Source organism: Pararge aegeria, chromosome 7, assembly GCF_905163445.1.
Source record: "Pararge aegeria chromosome 7, ilParAegt1.1, whole genome shotgun sequence".
Classification (NCBI taxonomy): domain Eukaryota; kingdom Metazoa; phylum Arthropoda; class Insecta; order Lepidoptera; family Nymphalidae; genus Pararge; species Pararge aegeria.
The window spans coordinates 17212549-17231814 of record NC_053186.1 but is presented as its reverse complement, the minus strand read 5'-3'; the positions used below and the strand labels follow the sequence as shown (position 1 = coordinate 17231814).

At 37.7% G+C, this 19266-nt stretch overlaps 1 protein-coding gene across 1 annotated transcript; it reads left to right on the top strand.

Moving 5' to 3' along the window:
* Positions 1–275: 275 nt before the first annotated feature.
* LOC120625340 (galactose mutarotase-like) lies at positions 276–9385 on the top strand. Its single transcript, XM_039892376.1, has 6 exons — positions 276–519; positions 2333–2500; positions 3662–3877; positions 7235–7497; positions 8010–8175; positions 8740–9385. Exons 2-6 carry the CDS (start codon positions 2372–2374, stop codon positions 9052–9054), a joined length of 1089 nt encoding a protein of 362 aa, XP_039748310.1. The 5' UTR covers positions 276–519; positions 2333–2371; the 3' UTR covers positions 9055–9385.
* The last annotated feature ends 9881 nt before the right edge of the window (positions 9386–19266 follow it).

Genomic DNA, 19266 nt, shown 5'->3' with positions numbered 1-19266 from the left:
AGTATTAGCCTGTGTTGATGACGTAATAGAACAGTGACTGCATTATTATTAAAGTAAAACTAATTACAATAGGTAGCTACTAGCTATATTATTTGCACATGAATTGAATTATTTATTCATGCAAATTACAATTTATTATTAATATTATTGGTTTGTTCTGGGGTTTGTATAAATAGTAATGCTTCCTTAAAAATAGGACGGTTTCCATGATATAAATTGAGGGTAAAGTTAACATTTTATTGAGAAAATGCGGTTTACAGCTGTCGCGCGGTTGGACGTTCCCTAATATTTTACAACATCTTCAAAATCATATCATGTAGCTAGTAGATATATTTAACGCATGAAACCACATCACTGTACGAGCGCGTGGGTGTATCGTATTCCAGAATCGAGTGACATTATGGTTCTGTGCCTAACTTAGCTCAGTCTGTAACAAATAGTGACAACTAACAAGTCTTTTGTCGAGATAACACTTATTTAGTCTAGTACAAGACGAAGTACGGAGCGCTCGTCTCGATTGTAAGTAGATTTTACACACTTTTCTAGAAAAGGTTCTATAGAGAGTAATTAATATAATTATTAAATTATATAAATTATCTAACTACTCTTTAAGTAATTACTAATTTCTATGGTTTATGCTACCCTTGAAAGTATTTTTAGATTTCAGTACGCCGGCGTTTTTAACGAGATAAGTTTTGTTAAGATATTGTTTGCTATTGTTATTGAATTGTTTATCGGCGAAGTAAAAAGGGGTAACATATTGTCATTTGTAACAGTTGTACGCGTATGTATAAGTCTTAGTTCTTTGAAGAGTGTGTGTGATGCAAGGTGACATGACTGCTAACCAAGGGTTTGATAAGAAAACTCAAGAGTCAAGTGTTTTGCTTCACCGTTGCAGCAAGTGGTATTTAATTGCTTAAAACGCACATAACTCCGAAAGTTAAAGGTGCGTGTCGGATCAAACTCAGTCTCCCAGTACGGCTAGGGTATGCGGTTGATATAAAATGAAGAAAATCTCCCATACGAGTTATAAATACTTAAGGATAGGCTTTTTATAACTTACAATGCCTATCCTTAAGTTTTTTATAACTCGAGATTTTCTTAATTTTATATCATCTGCATACCCTGTGCATACCCTCTATGCACGCCACCCACCATCATATCACCGGGGAAAGGATAAAAATTTATCTTCTCCCTCAGCTTTATCAACTCTCAGAGCACTTACGCACAAGTGGAAATAATATCCATATAACATATTTGTATTAATAAACAGGTGTATACTTCTCCTATTCCATGTTCCAGTGATTTAGCAGGTGGGCACGTTCGTTATACCTATCCCTTATCGGCGGATATAATTTTTATCTCCCGCCCGTGCTAACCCTGCTGCACGGCAAATGGGCAGGAGCTCACGTAATTATATTTTGTCTTCTACCCGTGCTAGCCCTGCAGAAAGAGACACTGGACACTAACCTAACCTAACCACTAAGCTATCGCTGCTTTTAAAAAGTACCGTAAAACGGCATCCGTTCAGACTGTGTGTGTGACTGTGAACCGTCTGTCTGCCTGTGTAAGTGTGTCCGTCTGTCTCCAGGCTGTATCTCTTGAAGTTAGGCAGTTCAAAGGTCGGATGTATTTCTTTAGCTGCTATAACAAAAATTATTTTTAAAAAAATAATAAAAGATATATTTAAGGTATGAATTCTTGCCGTTTTTATAGACAATGGTACGGAAACCTGCGTATGCGAGTCCGACTCTCATTTGGCCGTCTTTTTTTTGTTTTAATCATCATCATAATCATCATAATTTCAACCAATTGACGTCCACTGCTAGACCATCTTAGAGAGAGATCTTTATCTTTATATTCTGAGAGATCTTTTGTAGGGAGTTCAACAATACACGGTCCTGGGCCGCTTGCCTTTAGCTGCTCCCAGCGACTCGCCTGATGTCATCTGTCCACCTCGTTGGGCGCCAAACTACGCTGCGTTTATCGGTGCGGGGTCGCCATTCCAGCACCTTAGGTCCCCAACGTCCATCGGTTCTCCGAGCTATGCGCCTTGCCCATTGCCACTTCAGCTTCGGGACTCGCTGAGCTATGTCGGTAACTCTAGTTCTTCTACGGATCTCATTTCTAGTAGTATTTGATCACGTAGAGATACTCCCAGCATAGCTCTCTCGCTGAGATTTCTTATGAGGCCCAGTGTTAGCGACCATGTCTCAGATCCGTAAGTCATCACTGGCAACACGCACTGTTCGAAGACTTTAGTCTTCAGGCACTGAGGATTTGTTTAAGCATTAAATGCTTAAAGTTAAATATATTTTTTTAATCTTTCTAGATATTAACCAAGTCATATCAACGACTTTGTCACGGCAACATGGTTTACTTATACGATGAACAATTTGGCTCATTCAAAGGAGAAGTAGTGAAGAAGTTCACATGGGGAACTGACAGTGGCTTTTCTGTCTCCGTGATATCATACGGTGCTATTGTACAATCGATTAAGGTGAATATTTAACTTCTACTATTATCAGAAACACTATATTAACTTCCATAGGCTATTCATGGCTAGGCCACCCCTCCCGCTCGCTTTGGTTTTTCGTTATTTCACTACAAGTTAGCCCAAATACAAACGCATATACGCAAATAAGCAGTGCATACCCTACCCTCAGGGTCTTACAGAGCCTTAAGATAGGACCATTTAAGTTTTGTAATCAAAAATGTTGTGCTAAACACCTTGTGCATACCCTGGGTGCCGTGCACGCCACTGCTTGACTGCAATCTCACCTGATGGTATGTCTAATGCTGTCTAAGATGGTAGCGGGCTAATCTGTAAGGGAGTATGCCAGTTATATTTAAACCACACTCTAATCGGTTTCTGCGCGACATCGTACCGGAACGCTAAATCGCTTAGCGGTGTCTTTGTCGGTAGCTACCTTGTAGGGAAGTAAAAATATATTTTTTTATCACTTAATGTAAGGTTTATTGAGATCCGCCTGGTTTACCCTGCGGCCGCTTTTATTTGAGATGAATGAATGAATACACTTTTATTGTACACCAAAGAAAAAAAAAGCAGTTACAGATATACGTAAACATATAGCGAGAGAGTACAATTTGGTGGACTTATCGCTACATAGCGATTTCGTCCAGGCAACCAAAGGCGTAAACGGAAAACACAAAGAAATGAGGTAAAAGAACAAGAAGCAGAAGAAAAACTTTATTGCACGTATAACATACAGGAAAAGAAACAGTAAGGAGTATACAGTACACAATGTAGACATGCAAAGGCGGCCTTATTGCTGCAAGCAATCTCTTACAGGCAACCTTTGTAGATAGACGGTAGGTGGTGCCATCAATAAGATTTAAACAAGATGAAGATGGTGACAACAAAAAGAACACCCGGCTATGTTTGTTGAGTTTTTCTTCTTACAAGGCGCGTTTCGAACCCTCGTAGCTTAATGTTTTATGTTTATCACCATAATCTCACATGTGCACATTTTTCATGTAAATGTATGCACCAGAAGTACTACCGATGGGCCTACTTGAATAAAGGCATTATTGACTTTGACTTTGACTTTGCCGATATTTTTGGGCAGAATTTCAGTTTGTCTTTATCAACATCATAATTACTTCAGCCGATTGAAGCCCACTGCTTTTTTCTTTATAGGTACCTGACAAAAGCGGGATTTTAAGCGACGTAGTCCTCGGTTTCGATGACCTCGACAGCTATGTGAGCCGTAATGATCCACACTTGGGCTCCACTGTGGGTCGGTGCGCTAACAGGATAGGCGGGGCCAGCTTCCAAATCGACGGCTTCACATACCAGTTAGCCAAGAACATAGGAAAGGATCACTTACATGGCGGTATTATCGGCTTTGATAAGGTATAGTCGATTCAATTATATAGTATCCGTACACCGGCAGGAGAATTTGGCATTTTACATTTTTGCTTATTTTTAATTTTGCTTTACTTGTTTGTTGAATAAAATGTTTTCTATATTATTGTATGTCTATTGTTCGAGACTTCGTCTGCGTTTGATTTTGTTTTTTGATGTGGCATTAAATTTAGTTGTAGATCTGAAATAATTTAAAGTAGGTATTCAGTATCGCTAAGCCTTAAATGAGGGGTTTGGTGCTGTCCGCTGCGGAGTTCTGTCCTCTATCTCCAACCATATTCAGATCCACACAAAGTTTGGGCAAAATTAAACACAAATTATAACATCTATAGTACAAAAATAATTATTTAAATCTGTTATAATTTGTCGAAGTTATGGTGTAAAATCGTTAAACACTCATCCCCTATCTCAAAGGAACCGAGCTTAATGTCGGGATAAAAAGTACCCCATATTACTTCCAACCATATGTGTACAAAGTTTCATGAGGATCAGTTACTTAAGTAGTTTTTGCGTGAAAGCGTAACAAACAAACATACATTGACATTTATAATATTATTTTTTATTTTTATTAGTAGGGATAGTGAAATATAGGCCGTGGGTTCGATTCAAATGTTTGTGTGATGAACATGATTGTTTTTCGGTGTCTGGGTGTTTATCTTTATATAATAAGAATTTATGTTTATTCTATTCATAAAATATTTAACAGCTATCTTAGTAGGTACCCATAACACAAACTACGCTTACTTTGGGGCTAGATAGCGATTTGTGTATTGTCGTAGTATATTTATTTATTATTTATTTTAAATAATAAACACAACTTGGGTATAAAAGAAAAATGTAATGAAAATTATGAGTAGTATTACGCACCTATGTAAACAAACAAAAACATTTTCAGTGTTGATGGGCCCTTATCAATATTGATGTAACGCTAATATTTAGTATGTCCACTATATTAGAAGTAGGTCTGATAAACCATGGACATTGCAGTGGCGTACATAGAGTATGCACAAGGTATGCAGATGATATAAAATGAGTTTTAATTCAGTAAGAGTTGTAAAAACTTAAGGGTAGGCTTTTGATAAATCTTACAATGCCTATCCGTAAATTTTATATAACCCTTACTGGAGATTTTTATCATTATCATATCATTTTATGTAATCTGCATACCCTGTGCATACCCTCTATGCACGCCACTGGAACATTGACCATCTTTTGTAGTGTTGCCCAAATGCAAGAACAAGACGAGACTTAGCCAGTCTTGGTCTTGGTCTTGCGCCAATACACCTGGTCTTGGTCTTGGTCTTGCGCTCCCAGTCTTGGTCTTGGTCTTGGTCTTGCAGCAAGAGTCTTGCAAGTCTTGCAATTACCTATTAGTCTATTACTATTTATTAAAGTTTACTTTAAATCTTAGAAAAACGTATTAGAATTGGAACATTGTGAGCTTGAATTAACATAGCCATAGTAAAGATCAAGCAGATTAATAAATAACTGAAGATTTGATAAGAAATTCGAAAAATCAACTGACCTATATGTCGTTTTCCATGGAAGTAACTGTTTCTTAATAAACATTTATGATTTATAAGCTTACATTTGCTAAAACATGTAAAAAAACAAATTAATTACAATAACTTGACTGTATTTTAAAGAACAATACTTATCTGTCTAGAAAGAGATTGAACCCTCAACTTATAAGAAATTTAATAAAAGAGTTTTACGATTTATCATTTATTTGAATAAAAAATAAAATACAACACAAATCAACAGCTTTATCATTAGGTTATGATACTTTATATCAATTCTTTTGACCAAGAAATAATACAAAGTAACCATCTGGCTGACTCATCACTTAACCTATTTCTATGTTTTCTAATTACTAATGATGCTTTAGAAAATAACCTCTCAGCAGGTACTGAAGTTGCAGGTATTGAGAGAAAATCACGGGCCATTTTCGATAAAATCAGATACTCTGTCTCATGCGTCCTCCACCAATCTAAAATCACCAATCTGAAACTTATTTATTCTTTGGAACACCTGTAGGTACTCTTAAAATTCGAAATTATTTTGCATGAATAGTGTCAAATGTTATGATTTCGGCGCGGCGGCAACGATTGTTTTAGATTTCAAAAGAAGCCGCCGGCGCGTGTATCATAACCATGTACTTCCGAAAAGCGGCAAATTTCTTTGAGAAGTAAGTACAAAACCTTTGATGCCGCATTATCAAAGTGCCGATGGTTAAAACATAACTATGCATGCACTCAGTTTGATTTTAATAGATATTTTTTTATTCGCTATGTTTATGGTATTAGTCGTAATGCGCATAGGTCCAGTTTTTCATATTCTTTGATATAGTTTTTTGCGTCTCATAGAATTCCTAAGCGTACCTACCTACCTATACACCGAACTGTTACACCTAACTACTCCGTGAAATAGCGCTAAGTCCTAGCTGCAAGACGCAAGAGTCTTGCAGGCTATGTCTTGTTCTTGCTCAAGTCTTGCACGGTCAGTCTTGGTCTTGGTCTTGCTAAAAATACGCGGTCTTGTTCTTGGTCTTGGTCTTGCAAAAACGCAAGAACAAGACCAAGACTGCAAGACCAAGACTGAATTTGGGCAACACTAATCTTTTGTTTACGTTTTAAAAAGTTACGTTCGTTTGAATACGTTTCTCTACTCCAGATCAAGTACCAGTTATTTTACCTTGTATTAGCACCTGTATAATATTCGCCTGCGTATCGAAATGTTTTTATAAAAATGCCTATTTGTAAAAGAAACCCCATATTCATATCTTACAGACATGAATATGGCACAGAGTTAATTATTTTAATATCTCTAATTACAGCATTACACATTATAAATTCAAACATCAATCTTTTTTTTTTTGTTTATTAACGATAGTCAATCATGCCCGTTAGAAAGCAATGATGAGGTCTAGGTTGGAGCATGCTTGCCTAGAAAAAGCCTATTCACTCTAGTCATGAAGGTACTCAAATTATACGTGGTAGGAAACACAGTTGCCGGGAGGTCGTTTCACATCTTAGCGGCACGTATCCGAAAAGTGGATAATCTTAACTTATAGCACGCTTTTAACTAACTATATAGAGATAATCTTCCAATATTTTTCAATCTTTCCTTGCCACTTCTGTCGGTACTCCTCTGTACCACTTTTTTCCCGCCATTTTATATGAGCTTCCTTTTTGACCTGGGTTCCTGTCATTTTGAATTCTTACTCCAACTGATAACGACCACAGATTATGCATAGCTTTTACCAGTCTGGAACGAAGTTACCTTTTTTGTTGCACCAAACGTACACATAAAGGCAGATTAGCTCAAATTCGCTACTTGTTTTAGGTAAATTGGAATTATACAGTGAATGGTAATAAGGTCATCCTGAGCTACCTGTCCAAGGACTGCGAAGAAGGCTACCCTGGCGACCTGGTGACCAGCGTCATCTACGATGTGAAAGATGACGATACGCTATATGTGGAGTTCATTGCCACCACCACTAAGAAGACTGTTGTCAATTTGACCAACCACTCGTACTTCAACTTGGCGGGACACGGAACTGGCGCTGAGGAGGTCTACAACCATGTTATCAGCATTAACGCTGATAAGTGAGTATCACTACACTAGTTGTATAATTTTTCGGGACTTAAAGCTAATTGCAGTATAGTAATCAAGTTTTATTTAAAAAAATATATATTTACTTTTTAGTTGGTATAAAATTTATCAGTCAGTTTTCTTGTACTGAAAACTTCTTTTGGCGCACTGCATACAGATTTTTTCGTAGGTAGTAAGTTTGGCTGAACCGTCACGCTCTGAGGTGAAAGGTTCGATCGGGTGAAATCGGGGCCGCCGAGTGTACCCTAGCGAGAAGATAGAGACAGCTGCTCTTCGCTGTTGTATCGCTGTGTTTAGTATATTCAATTAATACCTAATAAATATAGTCTTTGTTAATAATTTAATAGTTATTAGGTTGAGGTTAATGTAGTTAGCGGTTTATCGTGTTAATATTATGTATTGAAAAACATAAACATGAAAGATTTTAAAGAACAAAGTTATTGTTTTCACTTCTTTATTAGCGGTATAAAGGCAGACTGCTTTTTAAAATTTCTATATTTTGTAGGATAACAGAGACGACCCCGGAATCAATTCCCACGGGCCGCTTTATCAAAGTGGGCGGCACGGCATACGACTTGCGAGTCCCGGCACGCCTCGGGGACGCGATGAACAGACAGGCGGACTCCGAATTGTATGACGACAACTTTTGCGTCACTTCTTATGAGGAGAAGGTAATTTTTCATTACTGCATCGACGGCAGAGGCTGCTGGTGGGCTTTGGCCGTGATACCACCCTACCGAAAAACATGTTCCGCCAATCGATTCAGCGTACCGGTACGATGCTGCTAACTGCCATACTCCTAATAGCTTAGGTTACACTACAATAGCGGATTTGTGCGAAAGCGTTCCCGTGGTTCAACCACTAGGCGACTGGTTGGAGCACCGTGGGGTTTTAGTCGGAACAATTCCGACATAACCACCGTGCCTACTGGCTGGTATCCATGAGGATTTTTCCACGAAAAAAAAAGTTACGAAATAGTATCTAAGTATACACTCTAAGGTGGTAGACCATAGACGACATACTCACTATTACGTAGTAGGTACATCCCTAACTTGCAGCGAAATAAAAAAAAACAAGTTTATTCAAAGTTAGCACAAAAGGCCCCTTTTAAACTTTGATTAGTGAATAGGCGAGTTCGTACATTCTGTGAGGCTTCCAGGGAGGGCTGCTGCCCTCCCCTGACCCCCCTGGGTATATATACATTACAAAATAGACAGGTTTATTTTCTTGTCCAGGCGTTGAACTTCGTGTCACGGGTAACTCATCCACCTTCCGGAAGATACCTTGAGTTGTACAGTGACCAGCCGGGCGTCCAGCTGTATACAAGCAACTTCCTGCCCTCCCCAAGCGAACCAGCTCTAATAGGAAAACAGGGTGTCGGCTACAGACGTCACGGAGCATTTTGTCTGGAGACCCAGAATTACCCGGATGCTATTCATCACCCAGGGTTCCCAAGCGCTATTTTGCAACCTGGTGATGTTAACAGGCATAGAGTCAACTATAGGTTCGGAGTGGGCAAAGAAATCGGACCTGAGGTTGTTATTTCGTAACTTAATAAATAACTATCTGAACAATTCTTCCCTGCTAACGATAAGTGCAATATTTTCCAAGTTTCAATTTCTCTTATTAAGATAGTGAAATTACCGGATTCGATTTCAGTATACATCGTTGCAATTTGCCATTTATTTATTTTTCTTATTTTCGATGCATATTATGTATTTTTATGAATGTATTCTTACCTACGTTTGGAGAATGATTGCATGCAGGGTGATTACGTATCTTACGATCGATCTCTGCTGTCAAAAGTTACTTGAACTTCTTCTTCTTTTGATTTATGAGTCTTCATAGTGCCAAAACAGCACAATGTACTTTGCCAGTATCAAATAGCTTTGCATACAATAAAATTATAAAAGTCAAGTTTTGACGTTTGACAGCAAAGATTGCAGTGAAATATGAATATAAATAGCTAATTAAAAAATTTAAAACATCGATAATAACTACTCATACATTATTATTTGATCCCAATATTTTAATAAATAAATAAAAAAAAAATATAATTTTTATTAATACATAACTATAAACTAAAATAAACTATTTAAAAACTAAATAAAATCTAAAACGTCCTCGAAAACAACGCAGCGAGGCACAGTTCCTAATATGCTGGCAGCATTGCCCCTTTGGATGGCCAAACTAATTCGTTGAAATAAATACATAAATAAAACTTCCATAACTAAAGTTATGTCGATTTTGATAAGTAGGTAAAACATAAACAACCGCCGAGAATATTGATGACCAGGTGAAAAAACAGGATTCGCGATAAATACGTAAAAGCTCGAAGAATTTAGAACTCATTTTGTTGTTTCCATATAACACTGTATTCTTTTTTTTTTATAACATTATGTTTTTAGGTGTGCATGGACTAAGAAATATGTTATCTATTGCACTTTTCGTGGCACTATGTTGGTGTTTGCAAGCGTTCTAAACAATTTTTTTTCGACGTTATCTCTTTAATTGTGTTTACTAATCGGATTTCAATGAATTGTGATTTAATGATATTAACTATTAAGTTAATTGTAAGTCTAGAGGTTTTATAATCACATGAGTTACACTTTTTTGGTAAATAAAATAAAATACGTTTAAGTGTATTAGTTTTATTTATTTGTAACGAATAAGTAATTGATTAGAATAACATTAGGTATATTTTTAGTTGGAATTAAAAAATTCCGCTGTTCACCGCTAGATGGCGTTTTATGGACTAAAGTAACACGTGATCTTTGATATGTGACATTTGACATGTGACATCTAACAGGGGACATCATAGCTTTGGGAATTTGTTTTTATTGACTGCTGGACATAAGGCAGTGACATGTGTTGGTAAAAAAATATACAATATTAACTGAAATTCCGAGTATAAAGACATTATTAATAAGTATTCATTTAATTGTTTAGAAAATGTTGCTAGGAGTTGGCTGTACATATGTTAAATGTAGATAAAATTACAGTAAAAGAAATGGGATACCCCCAAAGGCCAAAATCGCCTTTGATTGTCCACAAACAGATGAAGAAAAAGTGTTGTCATGACAGTCATGCTTTATCGTCGTTGATAAAAAACAATCCGCGTAACTAACATCGTTAAATCACACGTAAACACACTACGGCTAGTTTTACAGGAGAGCCAGGAAACTGATTTTAGAAACAAGTCATTCTGATTTCAAGATATTACCTAGTATTCAGGTAAAATTATCAAAAGTGAACATAAAATTGCAAATATTTAATGTTAGTTACGCGGTTATGGACAATGACAGACTTCTATTTCAAAAGTAAAGTTACTTGTAGATATTTTCTTATTGGTAGAAACTTCTTTATATAGAGGTATTATATTTTGAACTACAGTGCAGAGTAAAGCGTTTCCCAAACATACGCGGGGGCGAATCGCCACTAGCGTGATTGCGGTTTGTTGGTTTTTAGGTGATGTTACTACAACATGATTAATAATCTATATATATAAAAGAAAGTCGTGTTAGTTACTTCACTTATAACTCAAGAACGGCTGAACCGATTTAGCTGAAAATTGGCAGGGAGGTAGTTTAGAGCCAGGAGAAGGACATAGGATACTTTTTATCCCGTTCGACATCATTCCCGTGTGACTTGACATGTAACGTCAGTCACTATAAAACGTGGTATAACAAAAAAGAATCAGACTTGGAATAACAAAATTGACGTATAATGACAGCTATGTAATGACGTATGGATGACTATTTGATATTTGTAAGAAATCAATAATATAACTATTTCTATTAAATAAATAATTAACATTATTGCCCAATTGCCCATTCGTATAAACAGTGAAGTGAACTATAAAACTCGGTATGGTTAAAAATTTAAGTTTTTAGGTGAAGTGAAGTTTAATTAATAATGCCGCGACCAAGACGATCGAATCTTTCCCGACAAAGCCGTGATGCAAGAAGAATACGAAATACTGCAAATGAAAGGACTGAAGAAGAACAAGAAATTGCACGTGAACAGCGCCGCGATAGTATGGCTCGACTTCGTGCTTCTCAATCACGAGAGCAAAGTGAAGCAGCCCGTGAAACAGCTCGGTTGGCAATGCAGAATCGTCGAGCGAACAACAGAGGTCAACAAATAGATAATTTGCGACGCAGAACAAGATATTTATCAAGTGCTGATTTGAATCGAGCAGCGTTTCAATACGATTGCAGCAATGATTACAGCTTGCATCCTAGCGTTTGCATTGGGCAAATGGACGTAGTTTGCGAGTATTGTGGTGCATTAAAGTTTTCCGGAGAAACGCCTGGATTATGCTGCCTTAATGGTAAAGTGAAATTGCCATTGTTGACTCCGCCACCTGAGCCATTGTATTCATTGCTTTGTGGCGAAACACAAGAATCACGCCACTTTCTTGCAAATACTCAAAAATACAATGGTTGTTTCCAGATGACGTCATTTGGGGCAGATATTATCGAAGAACGGGGATTTAATCCGACATTTAAGGTATTTATTTTTGTACTTATATAGAATGTAGTTAAAGAATAACTTACTTTATCTATTGGTACCTATGTAGTATATTTGCTAATTCTGAACTCTACTCTCCCACCGAAAAAAGTGTTTATAACCCAGTTAATACTGTCTGGTTTTTATTTTGTAGATACAAGGACAGATTCATCATCGAATTGGATCATTACTACCTTTCGAAGATACACAGAATAAATTTTTACAAATATATTTCATGGGCAACATGGAAGAACAACTTGATCGACGCCTAGAGATCAATGCAGGAATGAAGCGAGCAATTCTTCAAGACTTGCAGTGTCTGCTTCATGAACATCATGCGTTGGTCAGGTTGTTTAAGAGTGCTTTAGAGCGCATGCCAAGTGATGACTATAAAGTTGTTATCAAAGCAGATAAACGACCATCTGGAACACACGAAAGGACATTTAATGCTCCAACAGTAGACGAAGTTGCCATCCTGATTGTTGGTGAACAATTGGAAAAACGCGATATTGTGCTTACACGTCGCGATACTGGGCAACTGCAACAAATATCTGAAACTCATCGATCATATGACACATTGCAATACCCGCTGATGTTTTGGCAAGGAGAAGATGGATATTATTTTAATATTAAAATGAAAAATCCATTGAATGGTGAGTATCAGTATCATAATTTATTTCATTTATTTGTGAAAGACACTGATTTAAAATAATGCTTATTAAAAAAATGGTTAATGTCTGTATTGTTTGCCTTTAAAATTTGCCTTTGAAATGGTTAATTATCAAATTTTTAATTTCAGGTGAAGAAACTACAAAGAAAGTTAGCTCAATGAATTATTACGCATATCGTTTGATGATTCGTCAAAATGCTGACAACTATTTGCTGCGGTTTCGTCGATTGTTTCAGCAGTATTGCGTTGACATGTATGTAAAAATAGAAACGGAACGTTTAACATTCATTAGGTTGAACCAAGCCAAACTGCGTTCTGAGGAGTACATCCATTTACGTGATGCAGTTAATACTGAAGGAAATGCAGCTAATATTGGTCGATTAACTATTCTGCCGGCGACATACATTGGTAGTCCACGTCATATGCATGAATATGCACAAGATGCAATGACATATGTTCGTCATTACGGTCGGCCCGATCTCTTTATTACTTTTACCTGTAATCCAAAATGGATAGAAATTACTCAATTGCTGCTTCCCGGACAAACATCAAGTGATAGACACGACATCACAGCACGTATATTCAGGCAAAAAATTCGGTCCCTGATGAACTTTATTGTTAAACAACGCGTCTTTGGAGATACTCGATGCTGGATGTATTCAATCGAATGGCAAAAGCGAGGCCTGCCGCACGCACACATTCTTATTTGGTTAGTGGAAAGAATTCAGCCTGACCAAATAGATGATATCATATGTGCTGAGATTCCTGATTATGAAGTCGATCCAGACCTACATGATGTTGTTACTACTAATATGATTCATGGACCGTGTGGTGCCATCAATCCCCAATCACCTTGCATGGTCGATGGAAAGTGCTCTAAACGATATCCACGGAAATTAACGGCGGAGACTGTCACTGGCAATGATGGTTATCCGCTGTATCGGCGTCGATCACCAGATGACAACGGTCGAACTGTCACAACGAAAGTGAAAAGAATGGATTTCGTTGTCGACAACAGTTGGATTGTTCCATATTCGCCACTTATTTCTAAATCGTTCAAGACACATTGCAACGTTGAATACTGCAATTCAGTTAAGTCCATAAAATATATTTGCAAATATGTCACGAAAGGCAGTGATATGGCGGTTTTTGGATTGCAATCCTCGAATACCAACGATGAAATTTCACGCTATCAAGTTGGTCGTTATGTGAACTGTAATGAAGCGATTTGGCGTATATTCGCATTTCCCATTCACGAACGTCATCCTACTGTTACGCATTTGGCGGTGCATCTGGAGAATGGTCAACGAGTATATTTCACGGCTTCGAATGCTACGCAACGTGCTGAAACACCTCCAGCAACTACATTGACCAGTTTTTTTGCAATCTGCCAAAGCGATCAGTTTGCACGAACTTTGCTTTACTCGGAGATGCCACGTTATTATACTTGGAATGCTTCATCGAAGAATTTTCAAAGACGGAAGCAAGGCGATGCGGTTCCTGGGTATCCAGATGTGCGTTCTACTGATGCTCTTGGTCGTATGTATACAGTTCATCCAAAGAATAATGAATGTTTCTATTTGCGGTTGTTGCTGGTAAATGTGCGTGGGCCAACGTCATTTGAGTCACTACGAACTGTTAATGGTGTAATATTCCCAACATATCGTGCTGCATGTGAAGAATTGAAGTTATTAGAAAACGATAGTCATTGGGATACGACAATCGCTGAAGCCATTATCTGTGCATCTCCAAGTCAGATACGCACATTATTCGCTATCATAATTTCGACATGTTTTCCATCAAACCCATGTAACCTGTGGCACAAATACAAGGATAATATGTCAGAAGATATTTTACATCAAATTCGTGTCAGTTCCAGAAATCACGATATTGAGATGAATGAGGAGATACATAATCGTGCTTTACTCTTGATCGAAGATATGTGTTACCTCATGTGCGGTAATTTATTAATCAGGTTAGGAATGCCAGCACCATATCGTGAAATGAATGACGCATTTAATCGAGAATTGGAACGGGAACGTGAATATGATCACCAGGAATTAGATTTAGTAGTTCAAACGAATGTACCCCTGTTGAATTACCAACAAAAGAAAGTTTATGATACTTTAATGAAGGCAATCGATGATGAAAATGGTGGTTTATATTTCCTAGATGCCCCTGGTGGAACTGGCAAGACATTCCTCATGTCATTAGTTTTAGCAACTGTTCGGGCGAGATCTAACATAGCGGTTGCAGTTGCTTCTTCTGGAATAGCAGCCACATTGTTAGAAGGATGCCGTACGGCTCATTCAGCATTCAAATTACCGTTAAATCTTCAAACTATTGAAGAACCAACGTGTAATATTGCAAAACACTCAGCAATGGCCAAAGTTTTAGCGGTATCGAAAATCATCATCTGGGACGAATGCACAATGGCGCATAAACGTGCATTAGAAGCACTTAACCGAACATTAAAAGATTTACGCAATGACTCGAGATGTTTTGGAGGAGCAATGATTTTACTTTCTGGTGATTTCCGCCAAATACTGCCAGTAATTCCAAGATCTACGGCTGCCGACGAAATAAACGCTTGCCTCAAATCGTCAAATCTATGGCGCCATGTGAAGAAACTGCAACTGACAACAAACATGAGAGTTGCATTGCTTAATGATACATCTGCTGAAGATTTTTGTAATGGTCAAGTACCTGTCGATGAATCGAGCGGATTAATATCATTTCCAAATAATTTCTGTAATTTTGTCTCATCAAAAGACGAACTTATCAACTTATCTTATATATATAGATATAAAAGAAAGTCGTGTTAGTTACTTCACTTATAACTCAAGAACGGCTGAACCGATTTAGCTGAAAATTGGCAGGGAGGTAGTTTAGAGCCAGGAGAAGGACATAGGATACTTTTTATCCCGTTCGACATCATTCCCGTGTGACTTGACATGTAACGTCAGTCACTATAAAACGTGGTATAACAAAAAAGAATCAGACTTGGAATAACAAAATTGACGTATAATGACAGCTATGTAATGACGTATGGATGACTATTTGATATTTGTAAGAAATCAATAATATAACTATTTCTATTAAATAAATAATTAACATTATTGCCCAATTGCCCATTCGTATAAACAGTGAAGTGAACTATAAAACTCGGTATGGTTAAAAATTTAAGTTTTTAGGTGAAGTGAAGTTTAATTAATAATGCCGCGACCAAGACGATCGAATCTTTCCCGACAAAGCCGTGATGCAAGAAGAATACGAAATACTGCAAATGAAAGGACTGAAGAAGAACAAGAAATTGCACGTGAACAGCGCCGCGATAGTATGGCTCGACTTCGTGCTTCTCAATCACGAGAGCAAAGTGAAGCAGCCCGTGAAACAGCTCGGTTGGCAATGCAGAATCGTCGAGCGAACAACAGAGGTCAACAAATAGATAATTTGCGACGCAGAACAAGATATTTATCAAGTGCTGATTTGAATCGAGCAGCGTTTCAATACGATTGCAGCAATGATTACAGCTTGCATCCTAGCGTTTGCATTGGGCAAATGGACGTAGTTTGCGAGTATTGTGGTGCATTAAAGTTTTCCGGAGAAACGCCTGGATTATGCTGCCTTAATGGTAAAGTGAAATTGCCATTGTTGACTCCGCCACCTGAGCCATTGTATTCATTGCTTTGTGGCGAAACACAAGAATCACGCCACTTTCTTGCAAATACTCAAAAATACAATGGTTGTTTCCAGATGACGTCATTTGGGGCAGATATTATCGAAGAACGGGGATTTAATCCGACATTTAAGGTATTTATTTTTGTACTTATATAGAATGTAGTTAAAGAATAACTTACTTTATCTATTGGTACCTATGTAGTATATTTGCTAATTCTGAACTCTACTCTCCCACCGAAAAAAGTGTTTATAACCCAGTTAATACTGTCTGGTTTTTATTTTGTAGATACAAGGACAGATTCATCATCGAATTGGATCATTACTACCTTTCGAAGATACACAGAATAAATTTTTACAAATATATTTCATGGGCAACATGGAAGAACAACTTGATCGACGCCTAGAGATCAATGCAGGAATGAAGCGAGCAATTCTTCAAGACTTGCAGTGTCTGCTTCATGAACATCATGCGTTGGTCAGGTTGTTTAAGAGTGCTTTAGAGCGCATGCCAAGTGATGACTATAAAGTTGTTATCAAAGCAGATAAACGACCATCTGGAACACACGAAAGGACATTTAATGCTCCAACAGTAGACGAAGTTGCCATCCTGATTGTTGGTGAACAATTGGAAAAACGCGATATTGTGCTTACACGTCGCGATACTGGGCAACTGCAACAAATATCTGAAACTCATCGATCATATGACACATTGCAATACCCGCTGATGTTTTGGCAAGGAGAAGATGGATATTATTTTAATATTAAAATGAAAAATCCATTGAATGGTGAGTATCAGTATCATAATTTATTTCATTTATTTGTGAAAGACACTGATTTAAAATAATGCTTATTAAAAAAATGGTTAATGTCTGTATTGTTTGCCTTTAAAATTTGCCTTTGAAATGGTTAATTATCAAATTTTTAATTTCAGGTGAAGAAACTACAAAGAAAGTTAGCTCAATGAATTATTACGCATATCGTTTGATGATTCGTCAAAATGCTGACAACTATTTGCTGCGGTTTCGTCGATTGTTTCAGCAGTATTGCGTTGACATGTATGTAAAAATAGAAACGGAACGTTTAACATTCATTAGGTTGAACCAAGCCAAACTGCGTTCTGAGGAGTACATCCATTTACGTGATGCAGTTAATACTGAAGGAAATGCAGCTAATATTGGTCGATTAACTATTCTGCCGGCGACATACATTGGTAGTCCACGTCATATGCATGAATATGCACAAGATGCAATGACATATGTTCGTCATTACGGTCGGCCCGATCTCTTTATTACTTTTACCTGTAATCCAAAATGGATAGAAATTACTCAATTGCTGCTTCCCGGACAAACATCAAGTGATAGACACGACATCACAGCACGTATATTCAGGCAAAAAATTCGGTCCCTGATGAACTTTATTGTTAAACAACGCGTCTTTGGAGATACTCGATGCTGGATGTATTCAATCGAATGGCAAAAGCGAGGCCTGCCGCACGCACACATTCTTATTTGGTTAGTGGAAAGAATTCAGCCTGACCAAATAGATGATATCATATGTGCTGAGATTCCTGATTATGAAGTCGATCCAGACCTACATGATGTTGTTACTACTAATATGATTCATGGACCGTGTGGTGCCATCAATCCCCAATCACCTTGCATGGTCGATGGAAAGTGCTCTAAACGATATCCACGGAAATTAACGGCGGAGACTGTCACTGGCAATGATGGTTATCCGCTGTATCGGCGTCGATCACCAGATGACAACGGTCGAACTGTCACAACGAAAGTGAAAAGAATGGATTTCGTTGTCGACAACAGTTGGATTGTTCCATATTCGCCACTTATTTCTAAATCGTTCAAGACACATTGCAACGTTGAATACTGCAATTCAGTTAAGTCCATAAAATATATTTGCAAATATGTCACGAAAGGCAGTGATATGGCGGTTTTTGGATTGCAATCCTCGAATACCAACGATGAAATTTCACGCTATCAAGTTGGTCGTTATGTGAACTGTAATGAAGCGATTTGGCGTATATTCGCATTTCCCATTCACGAACGTCATCCTACTGTTACGCATTTGGCGGTGCATCTGGAGAATGGTCAACGAGTATATTTCACGGCTTCGAATGCTACGCAACGTGCTGAAACACCTCCAGCAACTACATTGACCAGTTTTTTTGCAATCTGCCAAAGCGATCAGTTTGCACGAACTTTGCTTTACTCGGAGATGCCACGTTATTATACTTGGAATGCTTCATCGAAGAATTTTCAAAGACGGAAGCAAGGCGATGCGGTTCCTGGGTATCCAGATGTGCGTTCTACTGATGCTCTTGGTCGTATGTATACAGTTCATCCAAAGAATAATGAATGTTTCTATTTGCGGTTGTTGCTGGTAAATGTGCGTGGGCCAACGTCATTTGAGTCACTACGAACTGTTAATGGTGTAATATTCCCAACATATCGTGCTGCATGTGAAGAATTGAAGTTATTAGAAAACGATAGTCATTGGGATACGACAATCGCTGAAGCCATTATCTGTGCATCTCCAAGTCAGATACGCACATTATTCGCTATCATAATTTCGACATGTTTTCCATCAAACCCATGTAACCTGTGGCACAAATACAAGGATAATATGTCAGAAGATATTTTACATCAAATTCGTGTCAGTTCCAGAAATCACGATATTGAGATGAATGAGGAGATACATAATCGTGCTTTACTCTTGATCGAAGATATGTGTTACCTCATGTGCGGTAATTTATTAATCAGGTTAGGAATGCCAGCACCATATCGTGAAATGAATGACGCATTTAATCGAGAATTGGAACGGGAACGTGAATATGATCACCAGGAATTAGATTTAGTAGTTCAAACGAATGTACCCCTGTTGA

Coding starts and splice junctions, on each gene's coding strand:
- LOC120625340 (XM_039892376.1), top strand. CDS start 2,372: ATGGTTTACTTATACGATGAACAATTTGGCTCATTCAAAGGAGAAGTA. Junction 7,498..8,009: donor ATCAGCATTAACGCTGATAA/GTGAGTATCACT, acceptor TATATTTTGTAG/GATAACAGAGACGACCCCGG. Junction 8,176..8,739: donor TCACTTCTTATGAGGAGAAG/GTAATTTTTCAT, acceptor TTTCTTGTCCAG/GCGTTGAACTTCGTGTCACG.